A 24,254-nucleotide genomic window follows, 5' to 3' on the forward strand; every position below is an offset into this window, starting at 1 on the left:
TTCCAAACATGGCTTCTGATTTTTCAACAACTTTGAAAGCCTCATAAATATGTTACACTAAAACACACAACTTTTTTTTGTTCTTATTTCTTTCTCAGTTTTCCAGGTTTAGTTTGCATCAGCTTGTGTTGCAGATATATATGCGGGTCGTAATGATAATGGAAGCTGCATGGTGTAAGAGAATCCCTAGCTAGCTTCTCCAGTTTTATACATTTCTCGCTAACTGTTCCAGCACATCTCTTTCCATGGCATCTTCACTCCTTTTTAGTTTATTGATCATTCATTCACAGAGATCTCAGCAGCTTCTCAGTTCTCACCAACCCTTGGGATTGGGATTCCCAAGTATCACTTAATTACAATACTTTTTCGTTTTTATTCTCTGGTAAAAATAATATACTAACATTATTTTTATTTAATAACACCCTTCTATTTTTTTAATATAAATGAACAATTGAAAGGCATTAGTATATCAGATCAGAACACTATTTTTTCTTGGGTAGACACATCAGAATACTATTTTTGGTCTAGTTTACATGAAGAAGATTTGAATTTGAAATTGCTTGTGGCCAGCATATATGGAACATTTTATTATTTGTCGCTTTTGGGACCTTTAAATTACATCTGATTGAAGGGAAAAAAAAAGAAGAAGAAACAATATGATACAATTATAGAGAGTGATAATGTAGTATGTGATTCATCTTTATTCACTCCTGTTGATTGAGATATACATGTGCCTTATCATGCCTCAGAATACAGCAGCTTCTTCACCGACTAGCGTCTTCAATAATGAAGGGCATCTCACTACAAAACAAAAAAGGCAATAAATTCAGCAGCAAGCAAAGCAAGCAACATTTAAAAGTTGATTATAAAGCAGATTACGTCAAAATAATATGAACAGTAATAAGTGTTCCACGGAAAATTATGGGATATTAAAAGCCCAGGTGAGAGTGAAGCTTCCTAATAAGGTTATTACTGCCTTTACAGGGAAACTGTAGATTTACCTGTAGGATATTCAGATTCATGAAATTGATGCTTCATTTCAGGGTGATTTGCGAGGTTTCTGCAAATATTTACATTTTTGGCTAAAAGGGGGGTTACTTCCAAAAAGCTGAAAGAGATTCAGAAAGAAGGAGGATAATATATTTCGAAACCCTAGAAGGCAACTGAGCTATAATAGTAGTAGAACCTAGTTAGCTAAGTAGACTTAAGTAAAGAATTTCACATCCATCCATCCATCTGATGATAGATTTACACAGCACATTATTTCACCTATCTTGTCCACGTGAAGTGAACATTCGATGGTGATTAATTTTGCCAATAAATTAATAACAACACATTAATACATTCACTGTGTCCATTAAATATTTGGTTTGATATATTAACAACAGAATCCTAGACTTTTTAGTGGTGGCTCTTGCGGGTGACCATATCTTTGTCTTTGTGTGTGATCGTGTGTGAGAGAGAGAGCTGAGGGAGGGGAAAGCAGTTCTATTCTACTCTCACTTTCTTAAACTGTGCGTGAGTTTGTTAAAATTTGCTTACATTTTAAAAACCGAGGCAGCAATTCACAAACTGAAGCTGGTCAAGTGAAAATCTTCAAAAACATGAATATCTAATCACACCAAGCAAGTTTATAACATGCATCTATAACTGATGTGAGTGATGGTTGTGCATATAATTCTGACCTTGCAATCCACAGCCAGGAGTAGGAGAGCCTTGTTGTTTGGCATGATCTGATGTTTTAATTAAGCAGTATGCAAAACTAGAATGGTTAACTGTATCAACATAGCAAATACTCGTATATAACACACGGGAACTGTGGGAAAAAGCCTTACCAGGACGAATATACATGTGAAGAAGATGAAGAGGAATGAGCGTTGAGAAGTAGAATTAAGCAGTGAAGATGGCAAAAGAAGCAAAAGTTGGCTGGGGGGAATGAAGCCTGGTCCGAGAATCACTTTAGGGTTACTAAATTTGCAGAGAACCCTTAAGAGAGTGATCTAAGAGCAATCACTGCAAGAGAATCAACTCCTGTTCATGACCTCGAGCCAGACAACATTCCTCTCAACCTAACCTTTGCGATGGATCGGAGAGCCATTAATCCATAGCTAGCATGTGTTAGTATTCAAACTCAGAAATCGCTCTGGAGGAGAACGAGGGGTGAAGAAACCCAGAAAGGGAGAGCAAAAATTTGAGGGGAATGAAGCCTGGTCCGAAGCCTTAATAGTTCTTCTGAGAGAGAACCTCCTTTGTGGAAAAGCCTCGAGCCAGCCAACATTCCCCTCAACCACACAAACAAGAACACACCTATTTTCTCTACTCAGAATAGTTTACACAATAACCCTAACCCACAATGTACCTTCTTATATATAGCTAGGGTGAGAGAGAGAGAGAGAGAGAGAGAGAGAGCACTGACTCACTCACTACTAATGGTGGGCTTCTTTCTTGTAGGCTTTTACCGTTCAGATGTTCCTAAAATTAGCTTATGCAAAACGGCATTTTAACCAAGAACATAAACCCAAAGCATCGTACTTGATGACCTGACCTCAGTGAGAGTTGAGTTTTAAGAGACCCCACTAATATCAATATATAAATACTTATTATGCACACAATGTAACAAATGCGGTGATTTGTTTATTTGAATTCCGGAAAGCTTTGTGCTGCTGCTGACCTGGTGGTGCCGGTAACCCTACGACCTGTGACCTGCTAGCAACAGCCAAAAAGAAGGAAGAGGAAGAAGGAGACAAAAAGGGTATTTTCAAGGGAAAAAAATATAAAAAGGAAACTTGACACGAGACAAAACTCTGTCACGGCTTTGAATGCGATTCTATCATCATTACCTTATTATTTTGAGCTTTTTGCAATTCCTACTTTCAAATTCCTCTGTACCACTCCTTGCCCGCACGGCCAACGTCCTCAATCACGTTCCTCTCTCTCTCTCTCTCTATTTATTGGTCCTTGCTTATTTATTAGCCTATTTTTTAATTAAAAACTTACTGTAATTCTTTAGATAGCATTATAAAATCATAACCTCATTTTGTCACTTCCTCTGTTGTGATTATTATATAAGCTTATAACAATCGATTTGCACGTATGGTGTGATATCAATTAAAATTAGTTAAAAATAATAAATAAGTATATTTCTAATTTTAAATGTCTTTATAATAAATAAGAAAATAATGAATATATATATAAATGTAGTTAAAGAGAGTGAGACGAAAAAGAGAGAAAATAAAAAATTAAAGACAGAATTAGAAAAATATATTATTATATTAAATGTTGACATAAATTCAAATTAAAATTTATAAAATGAATCATATATTTATTTAAATTTAAAGCTTATAAATAAAACTGGATGTAGGATGATAGTAACAAGTTGATGTTAAATTAAGAATAATTTATTTAGAAAATAAGTAAAAAATGGACTTTATCAAGTGCATAAATTGAATATGACTGGACTGTAGGTTTCAAAATAAGAGATTTGAGAAAAATTCAATTAATTTCAAAAAAATTATACTCCAATAATTTATTCTGTTCCGGATAGACAGTGTAAGCATTGCTTTTAAATAACAATTACAATTACTTTTTCCTTTTCAGTTCATGCACACAGCATACTCCTGTTTCTTCTTCTTCTTCTTTTTTTTTTTAATTTTTTTGTCCAAAAAAAACCTCCTGTTTCTTCTGCTTTTTTACCCGTTATAACTCATCAGCCCTCAACCACCCACAATTCATGAAATAATGTAGAATGTTTGTTACAACAATAAATATATGATGTATAGTAAACATTGATTTTTCAATTTCCATAATGTCCGTCAATAAATGCATGGAGTACACTCGTCCGTTCTGAAATTTTTTTTGACGTGTTTAATCTCAAGCCTTAAGCGAAAGCTTGTATAAAAATACTGTTCAACAGTTAAGTTTAGAAAAAATATTCAAATTAAAACTAAAACTCCCAGGGTAGTAAAACATAATCCTTTTTTTTTTTTAAACCAAAAGTAAGATATAATCTTGATTCTAAGAGTAAAACATTTTTTCGGAGAGTTTGTTCAGAGTTCCCTCATTTTCAATAATTAATAATATTAATAATTTGGAGGAAAATGGGAGGGTCCCACTGTGTCGTTTTTTTTTTTTTGGTACAAGGTTTTTTGGTTTTTGGTTTTGGTTTCGGGATGGATTTGGCTTGGCCCCCCCCCCGTCAATCTATGCATCTATCCATGGTAATAGCTGTGACCATCAACAGTGTCTTCCGTGAAACACGTCATGCGAAAGACGGCGAATAGGGAATCATGAGATCGCAACCGTCCAGAGGGAGTGATCGGACGGTGGTGATGCGAGGATGATGTAGACCCCGGACATGTCGGTGTCAGCGGGAGCGTAGGATCGGGGACCGAGAAACACAGCCCGATTAACGAGGAGCAGAAATTACCAATTACCAATACACACTCCATTACTCCTCTTCCAACCAACCCCCTCACATATTTCACAATCTCACATTTAATTTCTTTTTCTTTTCTCATAGCCAGCCAGTACCCAGTTAGCCAGTAGTACCACTCCCCCTCTCTTTGCCCATAAATAATAAATATAAAATAAATATTACACCTATGCCCATTAACTTCAGAGTCAAACCCCCAGACGAACATCCGACGGCTCAGATCCTCCTTGCATCGTACGCTGCAGGCCTTGCCACGTGATCCCATTTAATGCTCTTTGGTACGATGGATTCATTGTGGGGCCAATCCCCGCAGAGACAACAGCACGTGGACTCCAGGGTTGTCTTCACAGGTGGGGTACGTGGGGGACCACCATTGGTTCCAGATGGAGTTTCCCCTGTTCATGTAGGGACCACCCTCCACCACCCCCCCGCCAGCCTACTCCAATTATGAGTTAATCATAATGCAATTCCCACCAACCATACGAATACGAATCTACTACGATACGATATAACGCAATTCCCTTGCGCGATATATCGTGCCTCTCCATTCATGATCTGCTACTACAGATTATCAATATTCCATACAATTAAAGATAAGGGGTGTTTGACTAACCTCAAAAATACTTCTTAAAAGCATTTTTTCACGAATTGAAACAAACTCCTCCACATATTTATTTTATATGCTATAGAAAAACTTTTGAAATCATGATTTTATTCTTATCCAAACACCTCCGTAAACTAGAACACAGGGAAAGCCAAGGCATCGGCAATAATCAAGAGGAAGGGTGTTGAGATGGTCTCAGAATCTCAATTCTCGAGGCATAGACTTAACAGGAAAGCTATGTCCCAATGTTTTGACTTATCACTGCAGGCATTTATTATGCTTTTCTTTTATGTATGAAGATGTGTGCATGTCTCCATCTATGGAATCCAAAGATGTTTTTAGACAACTTTAATGCAGCGTCTGAACTGCACTCCTCACATAAAACTCATGATCCCCCCGCCGAGCTTTATGTTTTTAAAGAACATTTGTGTTGTGATTGCATAATCACAACATCCACAACGAAGTAGTAAGTAAATTCCTTTGACGAAAGGAAAATGAATTTATAGGGGAGACAGAGTTGTCACTGCTATGCTATTACGCAATTAAAACCAGATGATACCGAAATAAAGTAGTAATAAACTCAAACTGAATACTGTAAGATATGCCCACTGTTCGAGGTTATACCCATATGCTTAACCTAACATGAGCAGAAAGATCCATCCAAAACATAAAAACGGAAAAGAGGGTACCTTTTCAAACCGAGTGCTAGAAAGCATCTGCACGTAGCGTGACCATTAGCAACGCATGGGCTCCTCTAATTGCTTCATCATGAGTAATTAGAATGGCGCCCACTCAACCGTCATTCTATTTTGAGGGGTTAGAGTCCAGATCCCAAATATCAAACCAGGGAAAAAAAAGTAAAAGACGGATAAACCATAAAACTGAAAATAAAATTATTACACAACGGAAGAATAATATGAGCTATCCGTCTTTTTTTTATTAATTATTATTATTTCCAGCACTGATCTACACAACTCGAACATCATCGAACCTTTATTTACATATACATTGCATGTTCTTGTCTTCCTGTGAAACAAAAATAAATACAATATATGGGTATGCCCCACTTAAGTTAAGCCGCCACTTCCTAGAGCCTGTCGTGTGTGTAAGAAGGATCCTGTGTTCATCTGGTGAGATTTATGAAAGATACATGGTAACATAAATAAAATGAACAAATGCATGGCATCACTGCTGTGTTCATGTTTGTTTAATTTTGTTGACTATTGGCAAGGAAGCATATATAATTGGGGCAGCCAAACCTAGGTGTATTCAATTATAGCACCTGTATGATTGAATCCACATGAAACTTGCACTGCTTTCATATTCTCCTCAATAGAAACCTTTGTTGGATTTATGTAGTCCACGTCACTTCCGTGACCCTGAACGGAAAGCATAAGAAGTCAAATCATATTGGCAGACAATAGCATACATACAAAACCAAACAAAAAAAAAATTAACTGAAGAAAGAAAAGTGTTAGTCTCACTGTAATCCGATTAGACATTCCCTACATATTACAATGTTTAGAATGTCGAAAGCTTCCCTGCATGCTTATTGGTGTGGTGTATATTTGGTAATTACAAAGAATTGTTTATTTGGAGAGTGACACAAGGAAATTCTTGAATATGTCTTGTGACCCATGTCTTAGTAGCATCCATAATGTGTGCGCACGGGCATTCTTCTCAAGAAATATCTAATAAGAAAAGGCATTTAATTATGGCATGAAGAGACAAACCAGTTGTCCACCCGAAGAATGTCCATCCTCGGAGAAAGTCCCATGAGAACCTCCCCAGCCCCACGTAAAGATTTTTCCTTCTGAAAAGACAACAAGGAATTCAAGATGAGTAACAAAAAAAATTTAGTTCTCTCCAACAACAATAAAACTTAAACATCAAAAGCACGTGAATCAACCATCAAGAGAGCACAAGGAACAAAATATCAAGTTTTAATGATAACAAATAAGAAGTTAGATCGGAAGAGAGTTGTCTCTTCAGTTGGGCGCTCAAACAGATGGCTAGCTATAACGTGAGGTCCACCGAAAGGCCACTCCTCTAAGCAGAACTCGACAAAACTGACAAAACCCAGGGTTTAGCATCTTTTACACCTTTTCTTTAAAAAGATTAATTACTTTCGCAAATAACCCAGAGAAAATGATTTTGAGTTTCACCACTAGGTAGGAAACTTTGAGTGATGACTAACTCCAAGTCTTCTCCAATTTATTGTTGGGGAAAAAAAACAAAAGAAAACTTCCATTCCTAGCACGTCAAGGGGGATCATGAGTATTCATGGATATAACACAGAAAACTAAACTGCCTAAAATACGAAATCATTTTTTTTTTATTGCATGAACTTATTCCTTAATTTTCAAATTTTTCGGGCACTCAGGAATTCCAAATTCCCAGCATGAACGACAGGAGGACTTAATGGCACTTTGAGAACGTAAATATAATCTTGACTTCTCGTTTCTTGTTGCCAATGGTTTTAGGCATTAATCTTCACCTGTGGATACTGTTGGAGTCCGGAAAAGCACAAGACATTAGAGAAATCATAAGTGAGCTTTCCTCAGGAAACTATATAAGTGGGATTGACGCTGTTGTTTGACCCAAGATCTCAAGGAATTAAATTGAGTCCTTTTTACTTGTACAACTTTCGTCTAGTCCATTTTAACTCAGTTTAGGACTTGTTCCACTTACACTTGAACCCAACCTATACCAGGTTTGATCTCTTAAAGTTTTCAATATTTCAATTCCAAAATATGCTTAGAAAGTCTTGACCTCTAAATTTTTTGCACTTTTCCTGAGAAAAAATTAATTTATCCTTACAGTTGTTTGTCTCGTTTGTCTCCAAACTCTTTCAACAAATCAAACTGCTTTCATCAATGATTTGTTAATGCTACTATTTCCCATCGTATCTACAGAAGTCCTTTTATATTTTTCATGAGTATTTTGGTGCCTTAAAACTCACTATTTGTTTCAATTTGATCCCTTAACTTTGCTTTGTTTAAATTAAATACTTTAACTTCTAATTTACATCATCTCTGTCATATTCTGTAAGATACTTAACATTCCTACTTGACATAGGCACATAGCTTACATGGCACCCACATGTCTGTTAAAATCTGATATAGCACTAATAATCTCCTAGGCAGCCAAGTCAAACATTTTTCTCTTCCTCTTTCTCATTTTTCCTTATCTCCCATCTCCATCCTTCCATTTTCAGGTCATGGTGGGAGAGCAGAGGCGAAATGGCCAGAGGAGATCTGGGAGTTAACCACCGTAAGGCCACTACATCAACAGTCTCAAATGGTTAATTTCAATTTACTTAAGTTTAAAAGGTCAACGCCCTCGTTGGAGAAGCATATTGAGTTAAAATTTAAATTTACATTAAATAAAAAGACTCACAGAGACTTTATACATGTTCAATTAAACATCCATTAAAACCAGGAAAGAAGGGGGGAAAAACGGATTAACATAGTAACTTCACTTGGTCTTTAAACATATCCTAATGGTACTCTATCAAAACTTCTAAGCATAAACATAATTAATCCAAGACTTCAAAATCCTCACACCTGCCATTGAATTTTTTTCCTTAAATTTTTATTTTGACAGCATTTTGGACATGATTCATCTAGAACTGAACTAAGCTCAAAAGAATCGCCCCAAATCCTATGATGAGGCTTTGATTCCAGATTATTCAACTACTATGAATTAAAATAACTGAATATGAACATAAAAAAGGAAATACATACAAAAGGGAGAATCAGCTAGAGATGAAAACGAAGACAGAGATGGTGGCTTACCATAATCTCTAGACAGCACATTAATTCAACTTAAATTGTAGGAATTGCCACCATGACCACAGAAAGTTAAAATGGAAGAACCAATATAGAGAGAATGAAAAAGGAGGCAAGAGACAACAAAAAAGAGATGGAGAAAGTTTGACCCCTTGAGTTGTCTAAACCGGAGTTATTTGTGCCACATTAGATTTTGACAGACATGTGGATGCCATGTAATCTTTCTCAACTAGATCTAAGTACCTGATGGAATAGAGAAGATGTGAAAATAATTAAATTTTTTTTTGGTCCAAGTAAATTAGACGTTAAAAGATCAAATTGAAACAAAACAAAATTAATGGCCAAAATATTAATTGAGCCTTTCCCCTCTTAATTAATATATCATTGTATGTAATAAAATATATCACAAGTTGCACGATAAACCTTAAATGATAAAATTGAGTCACATTATTCATAAGTCTGAACATTATGTTTCAGTTGCATGGGAGAATGTGTCTACTTTCATAATAGGTCAATTACAATGCACCACAAGATCTATAAAAACAACTTGATTTTATTTCCTATGTGTTGCATGAAAAGATTTTTGTTCATAATATATATATTGAGTTTATATACAAGTAGTGATAAAAGAATTATAAGTATTGCAAATTACACAGTAAAAATTATTATGGGCAGAAGTAACATGCATATTACCAAAGGATACACTAATAGCAATAATGAAACATCAAAATGATAATGTAACATACCAAGATAAGAGGGAATAAAGATGATGTCAATATATTCTCATACAAAATTCTGTAACTTTGATTTCTATGAAATTATCTTTCCAAGAGGAAGTGGCGGAGGGGTCTTACCAGAAATTGCTGCCGTATGTTTCCAACCACAGGATACTGAAATACGAAATGGATAAAGAGTCGGCAAGTTAAAGACATGAGTTCGATACTGATTCGATTATCACATGTCAAACATTTTTATTTACAGTTTATGCAGCAATTGCACCCACTGCCATTTCACGTAGATAACTCAAAGATTTTGAAGGGTAGTTAAGTGTTGAATCAATGCGCATCCTATACTTTGTTTGCATTACAAATGAAGTAACATAAGATCATCAATGGTGCCGGAAAAAAATGCATCAAGGAAGTCATTAATATTTGATTATTTACATGCATTTATCTGGCACACAAACAGGTTAACTAAAAATGCATCTGCTTCACTGATAAATGCAGTCATAACACCAATGTACAAAGCAGATATGGAAAAAGATAATGCAAATTCAAATGGCAAGTTCGTTCTGAAAGGCCCAGCTACTCTATGTGCTGATTATTAAATATAGCATAAAAGATCAGCAGTTACACAAGAGTATCCCAAGTTTTACTTCCCCTTGAATTTAGCACCAGATCATTCGTAAGAAAATAACAAATTCTATCAACCAATGCAAGCTAGCTATATTAAAATAACAAATTCTATCAACCAATGCAAGCTAACTATATTAGAAAACGAAGTTCAACATTAATATTAAGACCTAGTGCCCAAAATCTTCTCTGATCTATCATATTGCATACCACTATCTTTGCAACTTTCTTAACCATATTCTTGCTCTTCCAAACAAAATCTCCATGAAATCAACCGTGAGGATGAATAACAGTACAAACCTGGCTAACAGGGGACTTCAGGAACGGACCTAGAACCCTTTCAGGTTGATGAATAACATCTGAGGAACTAGAAATTACAAAAAAAAAAAATGAAGACAAGCATAAGATACAAAAATAGAATTTAGAAAAAGGAATTGTTCAAGTAATCAATTCAAAAATTCAAGTGGTTACCCAATGCCAAGGCAACCATTTTCATTTGAACCCCAAGTGTAAAGCTCTCCAGAATCTATAGGGAAACAAAGAATTAAAATGAAACCATAAACATGATCACTATTTTAGCACATGCTTAATCTGAGAAACTAATGAATTACCTGTAAGCACACAGGTGTGATAGCCACCACATGCAACTTCTTCTGAGCATGGAAGTTCACTAACCAATGATGGCTTCGTTGCATTATCATCCCTCCAAAGCGCTAAATATTTTGTATAAAACATCAATACTCATTACAGGTATGTATGGCAAAATATATGATAAAAAGATGCAAGCAAAAAAAAAAAAAAAAAGACTTGTCAAACATACCAACTTGTCAATCCCTTTTTCACCAAATATGAAAACAGAACCATTCTCTGCATAAAATTACATGAATGAGATACGATCAAAGGATAAATGGAGGATAGAACCAAGGTTAGCACAGATTAGAGAAAATATGTTTTCTAAATAATGGGGGAAAAACATCATCATCAGATACCATCTGTACAAGCCGAAGTTTGCAATCCAGCAGCTACATATGTAACCTAGGCATACACAAAGATAGAGGCCAAAATAAGAGAGATAACAATTAATATCTTCAAGCTAATACATCCATCTTGGAAGCAAACAACATTAAAATATTAAATTCAACAGCACACCTTGACTCCTGCAAGATCCTTTATAAGCCTTGGTGTATACTCACTGCATTATTCAAAACATGCCATAAAACAAAAATAATTATTGACATAGCCATTTCAATGGAGATGTTTCTTGTGATACCAACGGTAGTTATACTAACTCTCATCTTTTCTTTGACTTAAGTCTTGTTTGGTATGAGGAAAATGGAGGGGAGGGGAGGGGAGGGGAAGTAAAATTTTAATTAGTTCCATTTTAGAAAATTGGAGAAGTGGAGTTAAAAGCTTTTAATTAATTTTTCCTTACTCTTTTATCTCACATCTTCTCTTTATTAAAATTTTATAACCCCACTTCTTGAATTTTCTAAAAATCGAACTCATTAAAATTTTCTCCTCTCTTCTCCTCCTTCCATTTACCTCATACAGACTATTAGTTGAATAAAATAGAAACTAAAAAAGAAAAAATATTTTAATTAATACAACAAAAAAGAAAGTTATCCTTTTAAAAATAAAGAAGAAGATGTAACCTGTTACTTCTTAAGAATCCCAAAATGCTGGACTCGTGGCCATGACCAAGTTTACCAGATCCTCCCATCCCCCAACTTAGGGCCTCTCCTCCATCTAAGAAAACAAAATTTAAAGATATGAAGGATCATTATAAGGCAATATGAGGACTCAAACACGCTATATGAAGTGAGTAAGAACAGATTTAGTACAATTAGAATTAGAATTAAAATCAAAACATGTGATATAATAGCACTATGAAGGAAAAAAAAGCCAGCACAGATCAAGAAAGAATTAAGAGTACCCATCAATCATTTTGAATTTGCAGCCTATACTAGACAGTATCTTGATGCAGTCTTCACCAAATCTAAGGTAAACATAAAAATTTTTTGTTGGTCTTGGCTCAATGTCTATTTTAGGACCCAAGTACATTAGCATTAAGATTTTCTCTGTGAGGTCAACGATTTAAGTGAGTAGTCAATCATGGCGGCATCATGTTGTAGCTTCATACATCTAAATAAGAAGAACGAAAGCGATGTTCAAATGCAGCCCTCTAACCCCTCTTTTGTTTCCAGAATGAAATCCAAAACATAACTAAGTCCAACAGTGTGCAAGATTTGCATGGCATTATTTGTATTATTTTGTGTAAATCTACGTCACAGTAGTCATGTGAATATGACAGCTTACAACTTACTGTTTGCATCAGGAATATGGCTCACGGGAACACAATAGTACATTGCCATATCCATGCCACTATAAAATCATTTGATACTCCCTCTAAGTCCTTAATATAGAAGCTAGTAGAGAGGTTGGATTCGGTCCCAAGCATAAAACCTCAGTCTACTTTGTTTCCTATATTTATCATTTTTCTCCAAACTAATTTACTTAACTGATAATTTGATATATATAATCTAATATTACACAAGGATATTGTAGGAAAATCAGGTCAGGTCACATTTATTATAGTTAACTAATTTATTTAGCATTCTTGATCTACTCAAATTAGTTAAGTAGCTCTTATATTAAAAACTAGAAGTAGTAACTTTTTAGTTCCTACTAGAGAAAGGTTTTGGCTTAGACAGGTTGAACCAAAAACCAAAACTCCAAATCCATTTCTACGTAAAATTTCAGAACTCTGATCTATAAATTTTAAACTTCTTCACGTGACAACTTGAGACTGACACTGCAATCTCATCTACAACATTACCGAAGTGAAAAAATAAATAGAGAAAACAACCTCAACAACAAACAAACCAAGGATGTTGAATTGCGTACCACTAATAGCCAACGAATGCTCCGAACCCAAAGCTGCCATTTTAATCTTGATTCCGTCCAAGAATTCCACTTTAGTTGGCAGAGGAACTACAGATTCAGCTCCTGCGTTTCACAAGAGGAATTACATATTCAAATCAATCTGTTGTCTTCAGCTCTTTTCTTATGAGTGCCTAAATAGCTACTGCTAGTAGCAGTTTCAAGTTTAAGAAATTACAAATAAGATGACCAAAGATAAGGTTCTGTTCATACTTTTTCCAAGTCCAAGCTGTCCGCTCGTGTTCCTTCCCCACATGTACAGTTCTCCATCCACTGAAAAAAGAAAGGTCATATTCTGATATAAAAATCATTATGGGTTTCGAAAAACATTCGTTAGTTATCCTTCCATTGCAAGATTATATTGGTTAATTTCAGTGTTTGAAATATTGAATTTCTAAGTCATTACATTTTTCTATCTTTTATTGCTATTCTACAGCAGTTTTTCAATTGCCTTTGAAAACTGCCAACCAGTTTCAAATATTAGTGGTTGACCCTAGTTATTAATGGTATGGTTGATAATAGCATCTCTAGAAATCTGATAGCACAGACCTGTAATTGCACATGAGTGACTATAACCAGCAGAGATTTTCACAATTTCCTTCTTCAATCCAAAAACCTGAATTGGTTCCTGCATCAACATGAACAATTAAGGAATTTATTTCCAATAAGTCAGATTGGGGCAGGTATGCCAATATAAACTAGGGGTGTGTGTGTGCTGTGTGAGTGGTGAAGACAGAAATAGAACAAACATCAAATTGGCAAGAGAAATGAAAACACATGAAATCAGCAAAATCTAGCAGACTAAGCTCTGAAAGTTGAGAAAATATGATAGTTTTACCATGCATCCACAATTATATAAATTCTGAGAATAGCAATGGTAATAGCGAAAGTGTCACGTGCAAAGTTCATAGCATTTTTTTTCTTTCACCAAAAAAAGGGTTCATAGCATTTTCTTATCTTTTAATTATAAAGTTGGAATTACTGAAAGAAGAGGTGATTAAGAGGAAAAAGTCTTAAGAAAAGCTGAACAACAGCACAACCTGTTACGAATGTGAAAAGTACACTAAAAATTTACAGGTATGAGATCTAGAAGTTCTACCACTGAGTACTGTTTACTTTCAGATATGCCGAGCTGTCCGAAATCATTAAGACCAGTGGCATAAACACGTCCATCATCTGTGACAGGAGGATAATAGTGAGCCTCTCTCCGACAATTACATTGAATCTTCAAAAGTCATCAACAATTAAAAGACTGTTATATTCTAGCCATTTGACATAAGTACATTTGTTCTAAAGGTTCTAGTATTCAACAAACGGAATACGTCATGGAATTCTTCAACCATTTGGTATAGTAGACGGCCTGTTGTTTGCAATTGCAAAAAGAAAGTTACAGCAGAACATCCAATGATAATGTGACATTCAAGAAAATTTTGGGCTAAAAAGCACTTCTGAAGGAGCAAATTACCGGTGCCAAATATCTGCCCATGACATCAAGAGGACAGCCGTTTTCTCAATTAGAAAGGATAATAATATTATTGAAATTACTTCTATCACAGAGAATGAAGTTGGTTTACTAGCGAGAGAGTAATGAAAGGAGAACCTGTTAAGAAGAGAGTATGTGCACCACCACAAGCAATGGCTCTAAGGCTTTGATTATGAAACGCAGAGCAAATCGCAGGTCTCCACCGAGAATCTAAGCTTCCAAGACCCAATCTCCCATAATCGCCATTGCCCCACAGCACGGCTGACCTCTTTCCTTGGTCACTAGCAAACGATCTTCTCAAAAGCCCTAAACCTAACTCCAGTCCAGTTTTGAGTTTAAATTTCGCAAAATGGAATCCAATTCGATGCCTCATTTCGTTATCTTTTTATTTTTCGCTCGTAATTCAGAAGCAGTTCATGGAGAATCAAGAAGAATAGAAGACAGATGATTTTTCTAAGTTTCAAGAAAGATCACAAAGAGAGTAGATCTCAGATGATCGCGAAGTGATTAAAGTTAAAGAAACAAAACTGAACAGAGAATACGAGAAGTAACAGAAACTGATGGCTTACACCTGTGCAACGTCTTCAAGTTATGGCGGTAAGTGCAGAAGAACGCAGAGATGCTTCCATTTGACCATTTTAGCCCTCAGCATCGAATTCCCTCGGTCTCTCTCGTTTTTTCTTTACAGTCAAGGTAAATAAGGAGGATCCTTGCGTTTTTACTCATTGGTCATTTTCTTTCTGACCGTTATTCATTGGTCATTGCGATTTGCGAACTTAAAAAAAATAGTTTTTAAAATAAAATCCAAGGATTAAAGAAAAGCAAGGGAAAGATAGCTTGTTCTTGAGATAAAAGTAAGACAATACAGTTATCATCAGAGCCTATAGAATTGAATTTTCCCTATTTATCACATGATTATTTCTTATTTAGCCGGGATTTTTCAACTTTTATTTGCGCCCATCAATTACTTGTAGAACCTTCTGGTAAAAAAAATTGACTTGTAGAACCTTCAGAATTGAAATTTACGTTGTTTTTTGTCATGATTATCTTACATATTGATGTAATTGATAATTGATAATTATGCAAAAAAAAAAAAACAGATAACTGCTAATTCGATGCCGAATGATGTGATAGCTAGAAGCAATAACCGTCAATTTGGAGGCTCGTAGCTCTGTTTTTTTTTTCAAGCACTTTTTTTTTTATTAGAGATAATTTTATTTGAGACATATCGAACACTGAACGTGGACACCTCTTTTTCTATCTGCTAGGCATAAGTAGCATCATTATTTTAGTTATAGGCTAGAATTCATCTTTTTTAGCCCCAATGAGAAATAGAAACTTTCATTTAGAAAATGAAAAACGTGAAATGATAGTCATATAAGCCAACCTAATCTTTCATCACTAACCACCACTGAATTCAAAAGGGGTGGATGATCAAAGATCCAAAAATGAGATGCTATGTCATTTCTTAATCTAGCTAAACGAAATTCATTACTATAATAATACATCTTTTCTGTTATATTATTCATTTTTTTGGCTCTAGGTACTTATTACTATGAAGATTCAGGTCTTTCTTTGAATTTAAATCAATTTATAGGACTTTGTTTGTCAATTGACGGGGAAAAATAATAATTAATGATTCATGTGTGAAAAAAAAAACTCAATACCACGTAATTAAGCACAATAAAATATAACGTATACATGATAATTTTGTTTAGCAACCCCTCCCACCAATTTAAAATATATTTTTAATGTTTTTCCAACATTTTATTTAGTTTAAATTTTATCTTCTATCTTCTAAAATAGTGCTAACGCTAATTTCTCTTAAGCAAAGTACATGCGCCAAATGAAAATAATCAAAATATTCACTATAATCTTGAACATATGACAGTAGATATATTTCAGGCTACGGTCCCTTTTTTTGGTTGAAAAGCTGGAATTATGTTAAAACAAGGGTGTAACCCCATATGCAGCTATAACCTCAAGTACTAACTAAAGCTAACAGCTAGCAAAATAAAACCGAAGACCGCTAACCAAAGTACTAAATAAGAGTTTCAAGAGAATAGAATTCCCCGGCAGAACAAAACGGGAAGGATCTCACTTGAAGCAACCGCAAGAAATGTGAAGTCTTCGTCTTGGTTATGCGCTATACGTTAAGAGGGATAATTAGTGGCGTAATTAACGTCCTTGCAGGAGTGCTTGAGGCTATTTCGACCAAACTTTCTCGTGCAGAACCTGCGAGCGTGGATTGGAGAAGTATAATGGTGGACATCCATATATGTGATTACCTTGCGTTCTTTCACCTTAGTATATATTTTTTAAGACTCGTACGCGGAATTAGGAGAGACATAAGTGAGGAGGCAGTCCAACCTTTCATCACAATTTTGATCCTCTAGAAATGAGGATCTCCCCATAAGGCATCTTTTGCTCCACTCTCAGGGCATCACGGGAAGCAAGAACTATATATCCACAACATAGTGACAATCGATAATCTATCGGAACATGATGCTAAGAAATACCAAAATATCAAAACGCGAATGTGAAGCAATATGTATGAATATACCACAAGTCTGGTAGAAAAGTAGGGCGGCTGATTTCCGAGTCATTCCAGCTGCGAGGACGTCGAGGGATTCCACTTGAGGAGCTCCTGGCGTATCAAAATGAGCTTTTATATGCCTGTTTTGTATTCAATTATTGTAGGAAGTATTCGTTAATTATTTATTCTACCGAAAATTACTTTTATTATGGGCAAACAAATTCCTAAAATAGAATCATACGTTCTAATAGAATCAGTCATGTTGTCCATAGGATTCTTGAAGTTCACTTGCGCTTGCGTTTGCGTTTGCGTCCGTCCCGTTTCCACTAATAGTTCTGCAAGTAAAACTCGTGAGGCTGCCGAATGCACCAAGTGGACCCTCGCTATATAACATTTTTAAATCATTAATTAGAAAATCTTTAACGAAATAACATACCTGGATCAGGCGTAAGACCATAATCAGACAACCTAGCAAACTTGAAATTCGCATTCTCAGCCACTGGCTCGAGGCCTTTGCTGCTGTATCTAGATGGTGAACGCCTTTTCTTCTTTAAACTGTTAACAGTTTAATTAACCCCAAGATTTTGAACAAGATCAATTCTTTAACTCTAAATGGCCATCAGATATCAAAAGATAGAATGATTACTCATTTTTCTGGCTAAAGAATGACCAACCCTTGAAAAATAATCAACGGTTTACGCGGTATCTATTTATCATTTTAGTTACACAACCGTTGGTTCATTAGCCATTCGATAATCTCATTACCTGCCCATAAATAAGTCTGAATCTGAGGAGAGACCATGTTCGGATACCGATCTTGGAAAGTACTCTGCACTATCTCCTAAAATAATACCGGAAAGAACAAATTAACTAATTATACGGCATGTCCTCGAATCATAAACGAGACAATTCAAGACCTAATTTAGAGTAATGGACGACCGAATAACTGAACCAGACGTAATAGATATACCAGAATTTCTCGACGCAACCTTAGGAGTAGCGGCTTTAGGCGCTCTTGAACCATTGTCAAGATTAGCCCTCAGTTCATCCATGAATATTCCAGTATCAAGAACAGTGTCCCGTTGCTTCTCTACGGAAGCTAATAGACCGTCTGAACCGCTGTGAAAGTCTTCAACGGGCTTCCCATTACAACATACAACAGAAATAAGTGAAATTATATTTCTAAAATGAATAAATAGAAAGTTGATAGATGTAGCTTACAATTCCAACAAAATCGTCTTGATGTAATCCTGGAGGTGACGAAAATGAGGGCTCTGGAGGCTGGGGTATTGAAGTCCTTTCTACATTGAATTATGATGGTAAGGTTGTGCAAGTTGTTGGTGACAACTGATTTAAAACGCTCCCTCGCCCGCCCCAAACCCCCGCCCTCAAGCACACGCATGGAGACACCAATAAAAAAAATTAAAAATTACACTGACCTGATGGTGAGTCTTGGGAAGGTTGAGTGCTCTTATACCATAACTCTAGAATAGGAGGCGGATAATATACATCTCTACTTCCACTTGTAAATAAATTACCGATTAGCACAACCGGTGGCAGCTCCATGAGGTTAGCTATCTTTCTTTTAGATATGATATCAGAGCGCTGCAACAGAGAAAGGAAACAGGATTGTATTGCATAAGTAAGTAATTAGTTAATTATTCACGCCATCCCTTCATTTCATCTCCAATGTTTACGATGTTAGACTCTCCGCTCCTCATGAGAGATTTTTCTAATAAAATAATGCAATAACAAGTTATCCAATTCTTCATCTGTGAATCTCGACTGTTTGGTTGAAACTAAGAAACTATACATGATCCCAACGCAAAACATATGGAAAGATAGCATACTGCTGTATATTAAATTATGAACCTTTCTCTTCCTTCCTCTTGAGACAATATCGGAAGCATTTTGCAGCCATGACTGATATAAATGAACAGGAATGATGGTTTGTTCATAATCCATTGCATTTCTTACTGGTTGTCTTCTTTTCCTTTTCATAAGGCCCCGTCTTCCCTGTTCCTGTTTCATTTTCACCCAACGAGTTGGTCATTTTTCCTTTGCCTCAGGTAGGGAGATCACGAATGGATAAGTGGTCATGCTACCTGTCTTTCTTCCATGCATTGATTAGATTGCTGATTGACCTGGGATCCTGGATGTTGGTCTTGAATTATGTCTGTTGCAGAAAAGTTAGATGGACAAAGCATTTTTTTCAAAGTTGGCAATGGTTATTTAATCTAAGCAACATATGTCTGGAAGTGAATAATTAACAGAGTTGGGAAATGAGTCTCCAGCAGGAATACCAGTAACAGAAAAGAATGCGTGCATGACTAGAAACAAATAGTACCATGGAACAAAATCTTTGGTTCAAGTTCATCAAGAAAGGGCATCCTGATCAGACGAGAGGAAGGAACGAGACTATATTACATTCATATAATAGTATCTTCGATATTTCGGGAAAAAAAATCTATACTTTCTTGCCACAAGCTATTCCGTGGGTAATAATACAGCCACAGTGCTTTCCCAGAAACACATTCAAAATAACAAGAATTGACTACTCACTCCACCCCGGGGGGCAATAACATAATTCCTACAGAAAGATGTCACTTTTGAAGCCGGAACTCATCAATTCGGAGCTGAATTTCTTACAAAAATTACACTACCAGTTGAAGAAAATTAGCACTATTTATTTTACCTCACTTTTGGTTAATTGTTATTCAACTCCTACAGGAAAGAGACACGGCGAGATGTAGGATTGCTTAGATAGTACAGGCCAGGTATTTTGGTCTAAAATTTCTTGCAATCCTAATGCTACAGGTGACTATTAGTTCAAATAAAATTTCTTTTAATTCCCAAGCATATGATTTTACAATTTCATACAGGCAGACAGAACCAATGGAAGGAAGAGACAACGGCATAAGAAGGTGAGCATGGTAAACATATTTACAGAATTCGGGTTTTGCTGAGATTAGATAGCACAGATGTCCTTCACAGCAAGCAGAAGCAATTTTGTAGTGATGTGACAAGAAATTTTGCTTGAATAAATTAAATTTAATCCTGTTACTATTATAACCTTTTTGGCTTAGATGGCGGTATTTTGCATGAGTTTGGTTGATGTTGCCTGGGCATATAAAATAGAAATTGCGAGAAGAAATATCACGTGTAGATAACATAAATATGTTATCTACACGTGATATTTCTTCTCGCAATTTCTATTTTATATAGTTTACGTTCCTTACATATCAATGATTTCAACAAAGCAGGAAAACTGCCTTATGGAAGATTTTATTGTTTATAAGCAGACAGCAGTTGTTTCAATCACCTCCTGTTGGATCAGCTTGATGGGGAGGAGAGGGTATAAGGGTTGGAATTTGAGTGTTCTCTCCATAAGTAAAGTTTACTTGCGTTTCCTCATCTCCTTCAATATCAAACCTGCCGCAGCATTCACAAAGAGTAACGCATGAGGTGATAATATTACAAATTATCTTAATGCTGGGTTCATCTAACTAGACAATAGATAACAGTGTCCCAATTGTAACGAACATATATAGTACAATCTTTCGCCTCAAAATGACAAGATGGAAAGGTGCTACAAAGAAGAATACATGTAAACAAAATAAGGACAGCAAAACGAAATAACCTTTCAAAGCGATCGTATGGATCCGCAGCTTGGAATGATTCAAAACGTTCAGTTAAGGTAATATTCTCTGCGTCAGCTGAGAATGATGAGAGTCAGGATACGTGCACATGAACGAATTGCACGGTACGTAAATGCTAAGAAGATTGAAGTAGAAAAACCTTGATGAAAATGTTGGGATGGATCTTGCTCCTTTGCTTCACTAGAAACGTAGGGTTCGTCCACACTATCAAGTCGCTGCAAAAACATGAAAAGAAATTTCGTCAATCAGCTCCGAGTTGTGTGGGGGATTTCAATCAGTGTTTTAGAAAAACTCCTTCACCAATCACCATATTGTGACTACCCTTAAAATCACTTTTCTCCCGCGGAGTTCATCTTTGGAGGTCTCAGTTAGTCCCTCGGGTAGCAATTTCTATTTTTATTGAAAGAAAATTCCCAATTAAGTCGTCTAAGTCCGTTTCCCAGAGAGATTGTTACTCGCATGCTTATTAAATAACGCAATAAGTTACGACGATAAGGCGATTATCATAAAAATGATTTTCATCTTCTTTTACATGATAGGGTAAAACCATCCAATATAAAACTCCCAAGTAAATAAGTGATATAGGCACCATGGTAATGTAGGCCGCATGTTGAAACTCCATTGTGTTCACCGTATTAGAAAATCGAAGGGATTGCTCAATGTCTCCAACATTTGTCTCTTCATTCTCAGGTAAAGTAATAGACTCTCTCCTGCATAGGAGACAAGGCGGACAAAAAATATAGGAATGAATATTCTACAAGCTGACCGTCTCCAAGCCTTCCGTTCCATTAGTTCCATCTGAAACGTGTAATTATCTCAAAAGCACATGCTTTAGCAAAATCTCAAAAGCACATGCTATTGATTAAGTTGTGCCGTTATTTTCCATACTCTAATCTACAATTTTAGAAAGAAAAACGAAAAATAATTTGGAGAAAGAATGACTGACTTGGCCTTGGATTTTCCTTTAGGTAGTATTGTAGGATCTGGGACTGTCTTCAATTTCCAAGCTGAATTTATTTCAAGCTAAGACAATCGAAATGGAGAACGTTTTAGTTAAGAAAAGGATTAAAGGGTAAAGCAACTGGAAATATGCGAGTTGAACTTCGTACCAGAAGACGGGTAACATCATCTGCGAACATATTTAGACAAGTTAAAACAGAGAAAAATTAATAAAAAGAGAAAAACAGATCAAATATTATTATGATTGAGTAGTGATCCTCCGAATTGATAAACAGCTAAAAGGGATTCACAGGTTACCGTAAAGAAGCTTCACTTTCCTTTCATAAACAATCACAATTCCTCCTGAGCACAACGGCAATGAGAAGAGATTTCCTATCAATTGATACGGAAACGAAAATTATCGCAGACAGAAATTTAGAGAGACAGTGTGTGCGCGTTACCCATGAGAATTCCAGAGAGTCTAAGAGCCATGGGAACTGATGGATTCAAAATCTCTTCGCTGTACGAAAAACAGAGGAAATAAGTTCAGAGAATCAGTCCCATAAAAAATACGTCAGTACAAGAAGAGGGAAGCTCAGATAACTGATTTTTACCAGATCTTAATAATATTAAGCTTGCTAAGCCCTTTTCGGTTTATCTTTGCGTGCATAGTCGCGGCCATCCTTAATCAAGAACACAAGGACAAAGAAGTTACGATCGTATTTACTCACTTGCCAGAGAACCCGGAGTTAAAATACACTTGAAACACAGACGCACAGTGACTCGCGTAGGAGAAAGCAGCATAATCACAATCGACATTCCACATTGTTTCATGAAAACAGCAATAATCGAAAACTGACAAGCTTAAATGTCAAACTATATAGTAGAGAACGCATACAACAGTAGCAGCAGCAAGGTCGAAGTTCAAATAGGAGCAAGAGACAGAGTGAAAGGTATACCAAATTTGACCGAGCGGAGCCTTGCGAGCCAGAAGCTGGTGAGAGTAAAACATGGCGAGAGACAGAGAGAGCCAGCGAGATATGTCTCGAAAGGAGTTTGGAAGAGTTGAGCTAAGGCTATGTTCAAATGAAGAAGGCAAACAGAAAAAAGGGGAAATCGAGAGCATGCAAAAACTCACTCCTGTTGCGACCCGCCAATGCAAGCAGCGCCAGCGAGCAATACACAGAGCTACACACGAGTGCACAAAACTTTCGTTCCTACCATACATAAAAGCGGAATCCACCTGGAATTTCCCAACGTTCTGAGGGGAAAGGAGCACGACTTGTTGGCGCGACGTTGGTCGTTATGGTGGGGCCCACAATAATCGACGACGTTCTCCCCTCGCTCACGCAAATGGGCACAGTGGATCCGTTGGGAAAAATAATTGCATATCTTCACATGCTTATGACACCTTTTTCAGTTTTATACATAATACAATAATGTGTGTGTGTGTCTGCATATATATAAATATATGTATATATGCATGAATCATGTAAGCATGTAAATAATAATACCTTAATATAAGAATTATTGCCTTCGGTCCTGATTTATAAGACCTTGTTTGTAGACTACAAATAAGATGTTATAATTAAAACCGAAGGTAATAATTAGGAGTTGAATTTGGTTATAAATATAACAACTCAATTCACTTTGTCTTTTATATTTTCTCATAATACCCATATTGATTGCAATGAGTTTTCACCAAGAGATAATTTCAATTATTCAATGCATATGATTGAAAATAATAGTTTGGAGAGACCAATATACATTTGTGACTATTAAGAATTGGAGATAGTGCCAAATAGCTAGTCTATTTAAGTATTTTCTAGTACTTTCGACCTTTAATATAAGATCTAGTTGACTAATTTGAATAGATTAAGAAAATTAGTTTAATTATTTGTAATAAATAGATATTGTCTTTCCTAGGATATCCTTATTAATCAAGTATATTGGTTAGAAGTACTATTATTACAAAAACTACCTTAGAAAAAAATACATAAATATGAGAGATAAAATGGATTGAGGTCTTATATTTAGAATCAAAATAAAAATTAAATGAGCTCTTATATTAAGAAGCGGAGGTAGTAATTTAGAGACACCAATAGATATTTGTGACTATTCAGAATTGGAGAGGTAGTACCAAATAGCTAGCCATTTTAATTAGGACTCATTTGCATAGTCGACCAAGGTTTGTGTATTAGCCCCAACGATATATGGGATATTTCTCTTTTTAACAGAAGTTCAAGTTATTTACCATGCGTTTGTAAAATCTTGCCTGTCCATCATATTTGCAAACGTCAAATTTCAAATAAACCTAACGTAACTTTTGTTTTTTGTCTTTTTGGGAAAAAAATTACGTATAATTCTAAGAAAGAAAAGTAAATACGGATAAATTTTCTGAATTTTATTTATATTAATTTATATTAATTTCTTTAATATCTGTTAATTAAATTAGTTAACTAACCTGTAGATGAGAGGATCGGCTCAAACTGTCCGTACCTTTTTTCCAATGTCGGAT

At 35.7% G+C, this 24,254-nt stretch overlaps 2 protein-coding genes and 1 long non-coding RNA gene across 3 annotated transcripts; all 3 read right to left on the reverse strand.

Annotated features, from left to right (window-relative positions):
* Positions 1-485: 485 nt before the first annotated feature.
* LOC114727585 (uncharacterized) lies at positions 486-1,648 on the reverse strand. The gene is made up of 2 exons (XR_003738592.1): positions 1,002-1,648; positions 486-801 (listed from the first exon to the last, which is right to left on the reverse strand). It is a non-coding gene; the product is annotated as an uncharacterized LOC114727585 (long non-coding RNA).
* Positions 1,649-5,948: 4,300 nt separating this feature from the next.
* On the reverse strand, positions 5,949-15,186 carry LOC114727576 (ultraviolet-B receptor UVR8). The gene is given in 16 exon segments (XM_028914275.1): positions 5,949-6,415; positions 6,770-6,849; positions 9,682-9,717; positions 10,476-10,546; positions 10,651-10,705; positions 10,791-10,877; positions 10,880-10,892; positions 11,000-11,046; positions 11,169-11,214; positions 11,329-11,371; positions 11,832-11,925; positions 13,084-13,185; positions 13,333-13,392; positions 13,669-13,747; positions 14,219-14,295; positions 14,720-15,186. Coding segments are annotated over 16 exon segments (1,266 nt in total). The 5' UTR covers positions 14,976-15,186; the 3' UTR covers positions 5,949-6,295.
* Positions 15,187-16,978: 1,792 nt separating this feature from the next.
* Positions 16,979-22,748, reverse strand: LOC114728396 (sister chromatid cohesion 1 protein 1-like). The gene is made up of 20 exons (XM_028915308.1): positions 22,696-22,748; positions 22,351-22,419; positions 22,198-22,256; positions 22,055-22,099; positions 21,907-21,926; positions 21,744-21,820; positions 21,387-21,507; positions 20,937-21,012; positions 20,779-20,854; positions 20,461-20,570; positions 19,244-19,314; positions 19,011-19,166; positions 18,578-18,743; positions 18,360-18,439; positions 18,109-18,277; positions 17,904-17,979; positions 17,575-17,693; positions 17,380-17,473; positions 17,166-17,278; positions 16,979-17,061 (listed from the first exon to the last, which is right to left on the reverse strand). Exons 1-20 carry the CDS (start codon positions 22,746-22,748, stop codon positions 16,979-16,981), a joined length of 1,833 nt encoding a protein of 610 aa, XP_028771141.1.
* Positions 22,749-24,254: the final 1,506 nt, after the last annotated feature.

The sequence above is a fragment of the Neltuma alba genome, unplaced genomic scaffold (assembly GCF_004799145.2).
Source record: "Neltuma alba isolate B1F8T4 unplaced genomic scaffold, ASM479914v2 tig00002446_pilon, whole genome shotgun sequence".
NCBI classification, from domain to species: Eukaryota; Viridiplantae; Streptophyta; class Magnoliopsida; order Fabales; family Fabaceae; genus Neltuma; species Neltuma alba.

Excerpts from the sequence above, each read along its gene's own strand:
- LOC114728396 (XM_028915308.1), bottom strand. The coding sequence starts at position 22,748 with ATGTTTTACTCTCACCAGCTTCTGGCTCGCAAGGCTCCGCTCGGTCAA. Across the intron at positions 18,744-19,010 it reads CAAGAGGAAGGAAGAGAAAG|CGCTCTGATATCATATCTAA; the intron begins GTTCATAATTTA and ends TCTCTGTTGCAG. Across the intron at positions 17,062-17,165 it reads ACTTTTCTACCAGACTTGTG|TTCTTGCTTCCCGTGATGCC; the intron begins GTATATTCATAC and ends GTGGATATATAG.